This window comes from Poecilia formosa, unplaced genomic scaffold (genome assembly GCF_000485575.1).
Source record: "Poecilia formosa unplaced genomic scaffold, Poecilia_formosa-5.1.2 Scaffold256, whole genome shotgun sequence".
Classification (NCBI taxonomy): Eukaryota; Metazoa; Chordata; class Actinopteri; order Cyprinodontiformes; family Poeciliidae; genus Poecilia; species Poecilia formosa.
Genome location: NW_006800195.1, coordinates 744,500 through 756,622, shown reverse-complemented (window position 1 = coordinate 756,622; position 12,123 = coordinate 744,500). Strand labels below are relative to the sequence as shown.

At 39.5% G+C, this 12,123-nt stretch overlaps 2 protein-coding genes and 1 long non-coding RNA gene across 4 annotated transcripts in view; 1 reads left to right on the top strand and 2 right to left on the bottom strand.

Annotated features, from left to right (window-relative positions):
* Positions 1 to 533: 533 nt before the first annotated feature.
* On the bottom strand, positions 534 to 8,600 carry gprc5bb (G protein-coupled receptor, class C, group 5, member Bb). 2 transcript variants are annotated; one of them, XM_016680773.1, is made up of 5 exons: positions 8,090 to 8,600; positions 7,963 to 7,976; positions 6,367 to 7,468; positions 2,109 to 2,221; positions 534 to 2,036 (listed from the first exon to the last, which is right to left on the bottom strand). In XM_016680773.1, exons 3-5 carry the CDS (start codon positions 7,466 to 7,468, stop codon positions 1,992 to 1,994), a joined length of 1,260 nt encoding a protein of 419 aa, XP_016536259.1. In that variant the 5' UTR covers positions 7,963 to 7,976; positions 8,090 to 8,600; the 3' UTR covers positions 534 to 1,991. The 2 variants fall into 2 exon arrangements, with proteins under 2 accessions (XP_016536259.1, XP_007570295.1); XM_007570233.2 differs by lacking the exon at positions 7,963 to 7,976 and having other exon boundaries at positions 8,090 to 8,596.
* LOC107838439 (uncharacterized) lies at positions 2,423 to 6,171 on the top strand. Its single transcript, XR_001664503.1, has 3 exons — positions 2,423 to 4,160; positions 4,996 to 4,997; positions 6,160 to 6,171. It is a non-coding gene; the product is annotated as an uncharacterized LOC107838439 (long non-coding RNA).
* Positions 8,601 to 9,458: 858 nt separating the features above from the next.
* LOC103150555 (cell death-inducing p53-target protein 1 homolog) overlaps positions 9,459 to 12,123 on the bottom strand; it is a 7,712-nt gene continuing 5,047 nt past the window's right edge. Inside the window, exons 4-5 of the mRNA XM_007570234.2 lie at positions 11,913 to 12,060; positions 9,459 to 10,936 (exon numbers count right to left, since the gene is read on the bottom strand). Coding sequence (XP_007570296.1) covers positions 10,831 to 10,936; positions 11,913 to 12,060 — 254 coding nt within the window. The 3' untranslated portion in view covers positions 9,459 to 10,830. The remainder of the gene's footprint in view (positions 10,937 to 11,912; positions 12,061 to 12,123) is intronic.

The following is a 12,123-nucleotide window of genomic DNA, read 5'->3' as shown; positions in this document are numbered from 1 at the left end:
TCCCAGCTTGAATTCACTGTTGCTCTGGAGACGAAGCTAAAAAACCTTTACTCATACGTACACAAAATGTTGTTCTGAAGTACCGGTTTGAAAAGCTGTTTCGAACTAGAGCTATCAAAGCAATAAGACTGTAATAGAAGCAACATACATACGATATATAAATATATATATATTTTTTGGAAATTCACAGTTTTGGATGAATAAACATTATCTTTGTATTTCCCAGCAGTTAAAATAAAGAATAAACATATGTTGAATTGTTTATTGAACCTTTCCAGTTATCTGCACTGACACATGAAGATAAGAGACACCACAGCCAACAATGCAAAAGAGCGAAGTGACTCCATTAAAGCAAGCAGGACTTCCTTCACTGCAGGTCAGTCTCCTCATGTTGTACTGACGCACTGATTCACGCCAAGTACCGAGAGGACAAACTCTCCAGCGGCTTTCAGTAGGTTATATGTTTTTATATTAAAATGCTTCTTTTACTGGTCTTATGCAATATTCCGATTTTTGAAACTGGATTTTTTGGGGGGTTTTCATTCGCTGTAAGCCATAAAGTTTCTAATCACCAAAAAACATACAGTGAAAGCATGTGGCATGTCATTTTCAGTGTTGTACTGGAGCAGCTGCTGCAAATAATTTCTTGATAATATAAACATTTCATCGAGATCCATCTATTAATAAGATTAGCGTGTAAGAGTCCTCCAGTTTGACTGGTGTAACTTGTGATAACAGCAAAATAAAGAAGCATGGATACATGCATGACTACCAGGGACAACACAGTGGAGTATTTGGGGTTGTTCTAAGCGTTTAATATTAAACGGAGGAAATGTAACCACTTCTTTTTTTTTTAGTAAAATTGCAGACCACAAATCCCCCAAATATGCCAATTAAAAAAAAAGTCTAGCATGCTCTTTAGGTTTGTTTTGATCATTTGCTTATGAGATACTCTGGAGTTATGAGAAAATGTGCAGTTGGTGTCATTTTCCTTAATAAGGCAGCATCCAGTTTGTGTTGGTTTTAAATAGACATGAATGATTTGATTAATTCTTTATCTATGATGATAAATTGACTATAAAACCACTGTAACAAGTAACTCCCTTTGCTATATATTTATATATATATGTATATATTTACAGTACATATAAATGTTTGTATAAATAAAAAATACTTAAAAAAAAACATCAAAAAACATTTAGATAAAATACTGTTCCCCCAGATTGTGCTTTCACATGCAACTCAAACAATCTTTAATCTCACAACTCCACCATGATCTCTGTACTGATGACTGACTGTGCAGGTTAGGTATTGCAGTTATCAAATGGCTTTTATTATACGCTTCCTTAAAGCATAACACTTACAGAATAACTACTGAGTTGGGACATTTCTTTACCCCTTAACAGCACCTGATAATCCAACGTTTTTAAAATAAAAATGTGCCAAAGTGTCCCGGCGAGTCAAAGGTCACTAAGAGAAAAACCCTGAAATACAACCCAGAGGTTAAGCAAGCTTTGTAGGCATCTGTTTGTCACTTACATTAAAGTCCTAAAAGGCTGAGTTTGACAAAAGTTCAGTTTATCGAACTAAGCTTCACTTATTAACAGAACCAGTTGCCATGGCACTGGTGTCGAGGTGCTTGGATAGGATGTTTATTTCAACCACATTAAGGTTGACTTTCTTTCACATGTTCAGATTCTACGTGTTCAGTAATTCTCGTTCAGATAAATCATTTCCCTCATATTTATGTATTCCTCTGTGTAAATATGGCCACTACGCTCAATCCTCGTCTGAATGTCGTGCCGTCAAATCGATCTGTAAAACAAGCTAAAAAGTTAGTCTGAAATACCATTTGTAGTTGTCTTTTAAATATAATATTAAAACATGTGTGCAGAAACACAAACACATTAAAACACTTCTTCTTCTTCTTCTTCGGTAACGGGAAACTCTTCGGCATCACAAAAGTGGCTTGACTGTAACCCTGTCTTGTGTTACCATAGGCGCCTTCCAGTGTAGTTAATGGGAGCTGTGGGCATCTGCAAGAGATGTGGGAATATTTAGGGACAGATTTAAAGGGATGTAGAGTGTTTGTGCCTGCCGATACTTACCGTGCCGCCGTTCATGACCAAAGCCATCTCAGTGGGTTGGTAGACATGGCCTCTGAAGGCGATGCCTGGGCGCAAGCTGCCATGGCTGCTGTGGTACGTTCCACTTCGGACAGCTGCAAGAGCAGTCGATGCAAAACATGCACACAAAAAAATTACCAGTGTGGCAGAGTCTGCATGTTATGTTTTTAAACTCCCCTCAAACACACCATTGTTATTTTTGAAGCGTCTCATGAAGCGTCATTCGGTCATTATTTACCGAATGACGCTTCATGAGAACTGTCATAAACATTCATAAAGACTTCTTTATGTTCATGACAGGTGTTATGTCGTGTTTATGACAGCTTCATGTCAGTCTTATACTCACCCCTTCAAATAAAGTGTTACCGCATCATTTAACTAGATAACCATTAGCATAGCTACAGTGGCTACTGTACGCTTTTTCCAATAAAAGATCATAACAAACAAACGAAAAAGAAAACATATTAGTCTTTGCTAATTTTATCGTTAAACTGGTCAAAATGATGAATCACGTGAACACAAAGATTTATGACCTGGGTTTGTCTGCATTTGTTCTTCAGAGCGGCCGCGTGAATCTGAGCTGTGTCACCCAAATGAACTTTCCAGACATTTTACATTTAAGCACATCAGAAAGAAAGCACAGTATCAACTTTTAAAACGACTGCCTGCTGGATGGCATGCAGCCTAAACAGCCATTATTTCAGCCCCTGTTTCTGACTCACTGTGCCGCGTTAAGAATAACTGTGCGTGAGGATGGCTTCATGAGAAATTCTGCAGAACCGAAATGCTGCAGAGGAGAGAAGAGACGGCGGAGAGGAAACAAACAGATGGTTGCTGCTGAATCCGTTTTGCAGTGGATAATTTGGAGCCTCTCTAAAGTCTTGTATGTTTCTCTGCAATATCAATTCACTCTCTGTCTGGAACGGCTGCTCTCTGGCAAAACCCACAGACACAGCAGTCTCCAAGGCAACGTTGATATTTTATGTCATTACTGTAACAAAAGAAAAGCGCTTTTCACCGGAGTTGGAGCAGCACCATAAAACATACCTGGCTTGAGTTTGGGATCTGTTTTCACAAAGATAGAAACGAAAATTATGTACAATTTGTACAGATATAACTGTGTTATATCTGTACAAAGATACAGATATAACATCTTTGTTATATCTGTATCAAAAGATGCAGATATCTTTTGATATCTGTATGATATCAAAAGATATCATACAGATATGATACTGTATGATATCATACATATCTTTTATGTATGATATCTTTTATTTTATTTTAAGAAGCTTAATCAATAATGAAAGGAAGTAAAACTCCAGTTTTACATATCTTATTTTTTAAGGAGATTTCAAACTTTGGAACAACTTAAAACGAAAGGATTCTGCTGACTGTAAAACATTTCTTTGTTTTAAAACATGCTGCATCACGTTTTAACTGTACCAGGCACTTAGTTGTACCTTGTCCCTGATTCGTTAATATCGACCGTGCCGTAAACACCGTATACCAGCAGCTTCCTGCATCTCAACATTTTTTCACAGTCTACGTTATTTCTTATCAAAGATCAACTCCTGATGTGTGCAGCGGGGTTCAGAAAAATGTAGCGATTAGTTGAAGAGGAATGACTCACAGATTTCCATCTTGTGAAGGCTGGTGGATATTCAGACATTTCATGAGATGTAATTGGGTTTTTTGTTTTGTGGAGCAGGTACTTATCCTTGCAGCCCCAACCATACCCCCTTCCCCAATGACCCTGGCAAAATCAGCAGTTGCACAAGATGGGCGGATTGATTTACACAAAGCCATGACAAAGGAGATATTCAAACCTTGATGTGACTCAGATTGAAATTTGCTTTTTTTTGCACCCTTATTTAAAACTTGAATGCCGTCTAAATCATGTAAATGTACCAGATTGGGAGACAATCCATTTATTTATCCCACGTTACCTGTATTCACACATTTACAATTAATATATTATAAGAATGCATGAAGGAGACTTTCACATCAATTTATAACTTTGCTCGTAGATGTTTAGTAAAATAAGTGATTGTCATGATGTGTGTTGATGGTGGACCCAAATGCAGTAAGGCAGAGACGTAAAGTGATAAATATTTAATGAAAAAAAATGATGATAAAAAAAAACTTATAGGCAGCCAGGGTAGAACATAAAACACAGGAACTAGGAACAAAAACAAAAAACCCACTAAGGAGAACACAGGGAGCCAGGGTAGAACAAAAAACTGAGAAGTCAGGAACAAAAAAAACCTCAGCAAGATGAACAGGGAAGCAACTGGTCATAATGGGAGGAATCAGAGCAGGAGATGTGTTTAAATACTGTGAGGCTGAATGCTGGAGCAATATGCCATAAAACAGACACCAGGCTGCTGTAATTAAAGAAAGAGGCTAAGGAGCACAGAATTATAATAATAATAATAATAAAACTAGAATCAATAAATCAACACAGGGCCTGACAGTGATGCCAGTTTGTTTCACAATCCAATCCAAGCTGATCCAAAGTAAGCTCCTTCAGAGATTCCCAATTGATTTTTGATAAATGTCTGAAGGTGGCTTTATAGGCATAGTTTCATTATTTGTCATTAGTGAAGCTATACTTTACATAATTTGGTTTGGAAAGAAAACTAAATCTCTGCCAAATGTGAAACTTCAAAAAACATTGTGGCTTTGGTCATGCTTTTCACCTGAAAGAGTTGTGAACTTACTGAAGTTGTTTGCCTTTCAAGATTTTACCCAATTGTTGAACTGACACATAAAAATAGCATTTTCTGTCCACTAGGTGGCACAGCAGTAAGATTATTGCATTATTGATGGCTAATGATTTATAATGACTTGCAAAGTTAAGACATAGGAGGAGTCCCTACTTTTCTTTGGCTTCCAGCTTTATTGATTTTCTTGAATTTAAGATAAAAACAAGGCACACCTATGATCTAAACTTTATGAAATTAGATAAGTTATATCGACTTCACAAATATACTTTTATGAAACAGCCTGTTTATTATTGTATTGAGCACGAGCGCCAGAGCTGACGTTTCACACGCATGAACCTTTTTCCACCTCAGACGTGTGAAACTTCAGTCCTCAGGCGATTTAACTTTTGTGATCAAACACACCTGAATTAAATCAACAAATTTCTTACTCATAAAACGCCCCCTCTTAGCTGTAGATATAGTTTATAAAGCAGTTTGTGATAGCATCTTTATCTTTGTGTTTTTAATTACATTAATGATTAGCATTTAAAACTTAGAGTGATTACTAATAAAAATAAATGTTTGACTAAAGTAGGCTCCTGCTGTTTTTTCTTTTTTTTTAAAATCCAGAATTGAAATGTAATCAGGCAGAATTAATGTTAAATACATGCTAATGTGACAAATACACAAGAATCTCCCTGCTTCTTTGAATTTATGATAGAAACGGTTAAATGGAAATAGAAAGACATTTTTTCAGGCGTATGTTTTAGGTTCATTAATACATTAATATAGTTTAATGAAGATTGCTGCTGCGCTTTTTGAACACAAACTTGAAAATAAGTAAAGACATATGTTGTTTTCTTACTTAATTCGATATTCTCCATTAACAGCTGGTAGATTAAATTGCTGCTCCATGTATTTATTGCTAGCGGGAACCACGCTGTTGGAAATGCTACTTGGTGTTAACATCTTCCTCCCTGTGAGGATGAGTGTTATTTTTAGAGGTCCTTTGTGTTGTTTTGCACTTGTTGTGTGAGGTCTATTTTTAGCCACTTTGTACCAATAATTGTTAGAGGTGTTGAACAGGATATAGTTAATTTTATGCACTTAGCTTCTAACGTATGGTTTTCACATTCTGCATGGAAAACTGTTGACCCCATCCAATTGTCAAATCTACGTATGCTGCAGGTTTCATCACATAATTGTCTGAAAATGTCAAACCTTTTCAAAATTACTTACTCTTGCTATTTTATAGAGAAACTGCACTGGGTGACAGTTTTCACTGTGTTCACTTTTCTGTCGATTGCCTAGACTCAGTGGTTTCACAGTTTGCTGTAAAACGTCTTTCAGATATTTTTTTTTATTAATTAAATGCACTAATTGTCTGAATGAGCTCTGTAGAAATCTGTTCATGATTCACACGATTACACAAGTGACAACAGGTAAACGTCTAAAACGCGCTGGAAATTCCCTGGGGAGCATGACCATCAGCCACTGACACAACAAACAGAACCACAAGCACACGTCGGGCTTACTTGCACTGTGCTCCTCCATTGAGAAGGCCTGGTTTTCTTGAAAAGACTGGTGAGAATGTGCGGGGTGATCGTCTCCGAAATGAGGAGCCGGCGACGCGCGGCCGGTGTCGAAGAAATCTTGCGTGTCGGATTGCGTTAGATTTTGGAGACACAGGTAGGACTCTGGGATGGCGTGGAACAGCAGCAGGATCCAGCCCTGGATCACCAAGGCCACAGCCAGCGCAGGCTCATCCAACACTTTTGCATCCTTGTTTCCTCCTCTTTCCCTGCTCCCTCTCCCTCTCAACGCCTGGTTGCCGTAAAGGTAAAACCCCAGCCAGGCCACCCAAAGCAATGCGGACGCCAAACTGGACAGGAAGACCCAGACGGCATTGCACTTCCATCGTCGCTTCTCAGTCTCTCCTTCTCTATCTTCTTCTCTGCCTTCTCCTCCGTCTTCTCCGAACTCTCCTCCGCAGAGCACCACTCCGAGGGAGAGACCCATGGCTATGAGGAGCAGGCCCAGAGTGTAGCTGCACATCAGAGCAAAGTCTAAGGGAGGATATTCGCATGCTGGGTGACCCTCTCTCACGACAGTCAACAGAACCCATTCAGCAGAGATTATCCCCTGAACCAAAGCCAACGCCAGTCCCAGCGCTGCCAGCGTGCTCCCAGTGGGGCTCGACTTTCCAGCCACCAGCCGCCTGAGTCTCACACCTTGAACTAGCAAGCAGGAGAAGCAGAGGGCAAAGAGGGGTCCCCAAAAGGCCCTGCGCACCACGCAGAGCACCTGGGTCTTCCCCACCAAGAAAGCCAGAGAGATGGTGAAGATCCCGAGGAGGGTCCCCAGGAGCAGGAGCAGAGGGCCGAGACCGGAGCGCCTGGCCGGGTCGGAAACCCCTCGCAGCTTGACGATGAGAAACACCGCAAGAACCAAAGAGGTGAGGCCGCCGCTGCAGGCCACAGCCTCAAGGACGACGCCCCAGACCGCCTCTAGGTCGCACAGCACTCTGTAGGGGGCTTCCACGCCCACGCTGCATCCTCGGGGAGGTGGGGGTGTGGGCTGAGACGAGCTGCAACTGATCAAAGTCAGGAGGCAGATGACAAAAGGGCTGATGGCCATCTTGGCGACAAACAAGGAAAACAGGGCAAAGAGAGACACAGTTAGAGTTAGATAAGCAACAAGTCATTTCATCCATTCATTTCTACGTCACGTGGCGTTACACGAGCACATCAGCTGCTCTCGCATCTTCATTCTGAGAAAAATGGCGAAAACAGCAATTTCTGCTTTTATTCCACAAGCCTCTTGTGTGATGCTGTTCAAACACACACACACACACACACACACACACACACACACACACTGCACAGAATAGCACAGGTTTTAGCACTGGGCAATAGTTTCCATGGAAATGGGAAACAGCGTGGGCTGGTTACATTGCATACTGGGCTTTTCAGGAGTCGAGTTCAGTACCTAAAAGCACAGAACAACACAACACTCTGCACGCACACACACACATACACAATAATTATTCACACTTGGATTGATTTAATGAATATAATGCATTCTCCAGCCCTTACCACAGCATTAACATGCACCTTTAAATTAACTGCTACCTTGATACAGAAAGCTTGTACCAAAAAACTAAAAAAACCTGTAAATCAGTGCTTTCTTATGGTTTCAAATGTAAATTGTTGCGTAAAATGAAAATGACCACATTTCATACAAAGAAGTAAAGCTCACCTCAGATGAATTCTTGACTTGAATTCTGGGTCACTCACAGAGCAGATATATCATCATTTCCCGCACATCATTATTTGACATGACTTAAGTCTCTCTTGAGTGTTTTCAGATTCTCACTTAATGAAGTCCTCGAGGCAGCAGAAACGAAACGGTTTCCATTTTGTTGCTGCCTTTCCTTTCAGCTCTGACTGCTTGAAAGTACGACAGCACACTTTGAAAGACCTCCGGCGTCTTGCTGATGTAGTGACTTGTCCAGCTGCTCCGAGAAGAAGAAGAGGAAGAAGAAGAAGAAGAAGAAGCCACAATTATGATGCATGCCTCGAGACTTCACACACCCACACGGTCAAATATATCTTCAGCCTCTTTCGCTCCTTTCTCTCTCACTCCCTCTGTCCTCATCTTTCTGTTCGTGCAGTCTGCATGTCTGAGTTGCTTTCTCTCTCTCTCTCTCTCTCTCTCTCCCAGCTTCACGCTGAATCTGCGGAGGTGTCAACAGAGCAAGAGAGAGAGATGCAGTCCCAGCTTACCTCTGCTCGCCCACACACACACACACAGGGCAGTGTGATTAGCTGTTGCACCTGTCTCACCAGGAAGAAAAGAGGAAGTAAGCTCAGTACATAAGCATGGCAGTTCACAGCCTGTCCGGCATTAATCACTTCGTTTGCACATCTTGGTGTTATTTCATCTTGGTGTTATTTCCCGCCTTCGTGCTCCTACTTCTTCTGCTTCTCAGTCCCTTCTAAACTGGGGGGGGGATTTTTGCTGACAAACGATGAATTGCCGTGTTATTAAGAACTGCTCTGAAATGGAGATGAAGACGGGAGGCACGCTGCAGAAAACGGGCATCTCGGTTGAGAAAGAGCAGATGGTCGCTCTAAACACAGGTGAGCCTTTGGCCATGTGACCATCCCAGTAGAGAGCGTTGCATAATGCCCTGGAAGACATGATTCAATTAAGTCTGTTAAGAGAGGAGTAATCTCCAACCGTCTACATGCGGGGATAAAGAAGGACACAGGGAATGTCATGACAAGGTGCCGTCCAGGAAGGGATTGGTGTGCGAGACGTTTTTGCGCTGTTTCGTTGAGCCAGAAATCCAAAATCTGTCAATTTTAATAATTTTTTTAACTCCTGCAAGTAGGGTGTGACAATACCTAAACCTCTTGAGATGGGAAGAGACGCGACATTGAGTTCACAAGAACGAGATGGGTCAAAAGGGCAGGTGGTTCAGACAGAGGCCAGGTTCTATGAAGAAGAGCTGTATTTACTCGTGGAAAGTTTGGGAGCTGTAGTTTTACAGTGCAAGTCTCCGTCCTGTTAAATAAAACTTTGTACTGTGCGAGGAAGCCTTCATGAATGAGCACAAATACAACATTTTTTAAAGATTTATTTTTAAATATTTTAGGATTTTGTTTAATTTCACATGGAATGAGATTCATTTAAGTTTTTGAACAATTGTGAAATGTGCTATTTACAGTCAAAGAAATCTACTTTTGAAAACAAAACCACATGCTCACCCAAATCAAAGCATAAAACATTATAAATCACATTATAAATTTAAATGAGCATATTTGGTCTAAAAAAAATTCAAAACTACATCTTCTTGAAAATTCGAATATGATTTAATCATGATTATTTACTATTTACATACATGGTCTCTAGAGTAATAATTACAAAGTAAATGTTCACAGAATCATACGATATAAACTAACAATGAATCATTTTCAAAAGATTTAAGCATATTACATTTTTATTAAAAACATACATTCCTGCAAATCTTTTCAAGAAATTAGCTTTTAAATATCTTTTGATATGTTTAACACATTGGCTAATGCTCCGATTGTACAATTATAAAATTATTTGTTTGTATATGCAAAGGTAAATAAAAAAAACCTTCTTTCAGTGTTTCAATAAAATATCAATATTTCAACAAAAGCAGTCTATTAAAGAGACATTCAATAACACGATGAGCAAAGCTTTGTTTTCACATCTAAATCTGCTGTATGTAATGTAACTTTCATTAAGAAGATATGTTTGTTTTTTTTTACAAATTTGCTAAAAGTGTCACTATGTTATGATAGAGTATAGCCTCCTTCCTGTGGTCCCACTGTCATGCAGAAATACACTGTCTGTCAGAAAAAAAACAATCAGAGCTAGAAGGACGGTGTTGGTGCTGTCAATCACGCCTCTGTTTGCACTGCTCACAGCCTCCCTCTTACTCTCTGCTACACTACAATTTCTCCCCTCCATCAGAGCCTGCCATCAATGCTCAGGCTAGTTAGCAAAGCCACAGATGTTGACAGATAATTAGTTTTCCTGCAAATGTAAGTTGTTTCTCGCTTGTTAGCAAGGATTACACCATGCATCCTGTACACAAGGATGATTGCCGGTTCTACAACCCTCCTTCTGGCTCTGATTGGTATATTTCTGGAGGTGACAATGCCCCATGGCATATTAAACTGTCACAAGATAGTGAGAGTCTTTAAAGTGTCAAATACATTTTGCTAAGTTTCCGACTGCAGCCTTTATTGTCAGAAAAAAACACAATTTCTCCTGATCTTAAGTTAAATGATCATATCCAGTTATAAAAATAACCCTTTAGCAATAAAAATAATTCAGAGTAAAGCAGTACATGTTCATAATACGTTTTAACAGCTTGATAAAAGACATCAGGAAAATTTAATAAGTGTATTTACAGTCCATCTTAATGGATGTCCAGCATGCGGGTCAGGTATTGATGGATTTCACCTGCGTTTGTAGAGGTGCAGGACGTTGTTACACTGTGGGCAGGAATGCTGCACATCCTTGCAAGAATTCACGCAGAAGGGGATACAGCTGCACGGCCAGCAGCTAATGTGAAGCATAGGATAAAAAGATGCAGAATAATAATTGATCATGAGCACAATAGTATTTTGGTCATTAAATATTTGGTTCACCATGAGTTGTGAACCAAATATATAAAAAAAGAAGAAGTAAAATTTATACTTGAGCTTGAAGAGTTATTCATTATATTTTCTAAATTAAGAGTTGATGCTGTACCAGGGCTTTATACTTAAACGCCCACATTTGTTCAGAATTCTCTGCAAATCCGCGTTTATGTGCAATGGCATAAAAGTGCCTCTTGGGGGCAGTAGAATCATATGGGGATTTTTTTTTATCTGTCACTCCTGAATTCTCTGGTGACGTCGTTTGACGCTGCAGCTTTTTGTTAAGAACATTTACTGACCGACAACCACACCCAATCAGTTGTGCATGCAATCTAAGGACTACACTTCAAACGAATCTTAAACACAGTCTGCATAATTTACATGAATATAAAAATAAACGACCTGTCCAGGTTGTAGCCCTGTTATGCCAGTTGTGATAATGGATGGTTGGATAAAAATAAACAGTTTTGACTCGAGCATGAATTACCCAGAAAAACTTTAAATTTTTTATATTTTCTACGAAGTGCCGTCCAGTTTGCTCTTGGACGTTCTTTACATCTGGGGTTAATCAATGATAAAATGAAAAACATGAACTGTGGGAGGAAGCAGAGCAACCAATCAATCAGCAGGAACCTAAAGCAGAATAGACTGAAGTAACTTCACTTTGTGGCAAAAAAAAAAGTTTTTAAAGGTGGTGGTGCTCAATATTTTAAAGTTTATTAATTACAATATTGTTATTATCCACATTGTATCCAAGTTTATTTCAAGTTTTACAACTTTTATGTTTAATGACACCTCAAACAGGCCCAGAATCATTCATTTTCTTGGACCATCATTAGTTTGTATGATACACAGAAATACAACATTCTGTGTATTTCTATGTGGTAGTTTATACTCACAATAACAACAACAGCACTCCAAAAATGATCCAGGTTAGCATGCCCACTTTGTATTCAATTGAGGTCACAACAGTGTTCTTGCAATGCGGACAAAGCATACTTCCAGCAACGTCAGTGGGCATGTGTTGCACCAACAACACCTGGTTACCTGTCAAGCACACTTTGTTAAAACACACAGTCGAGATATATACACACACACACACACATATAT

Bases quoted from the DNA above. Each gene is read 5' to 3' on its own strand.
- gprc5bb (XM_016680773.1), bottom strand. From the start codon at position 7,468: ATGGCCATCAGCCCTTTTGTCATCTGCCTCCTGACTTTGATCAGTTGC. The intron at 2,222-6,366 runs GTAAGCCCGACG...CTGCTCTTGCAG, and splicing joins AATGGAGGAGCACAGTGCAA to CTGTCCGAAGTGGAACGTAC. The intron at 2,037-2,108 runs GTAAGTATCGGC...CATCTCTTGCAG, and splicing joins TGGTCATGAACGGCGGCACG to ATGCCCACAGCTCCCATTAA.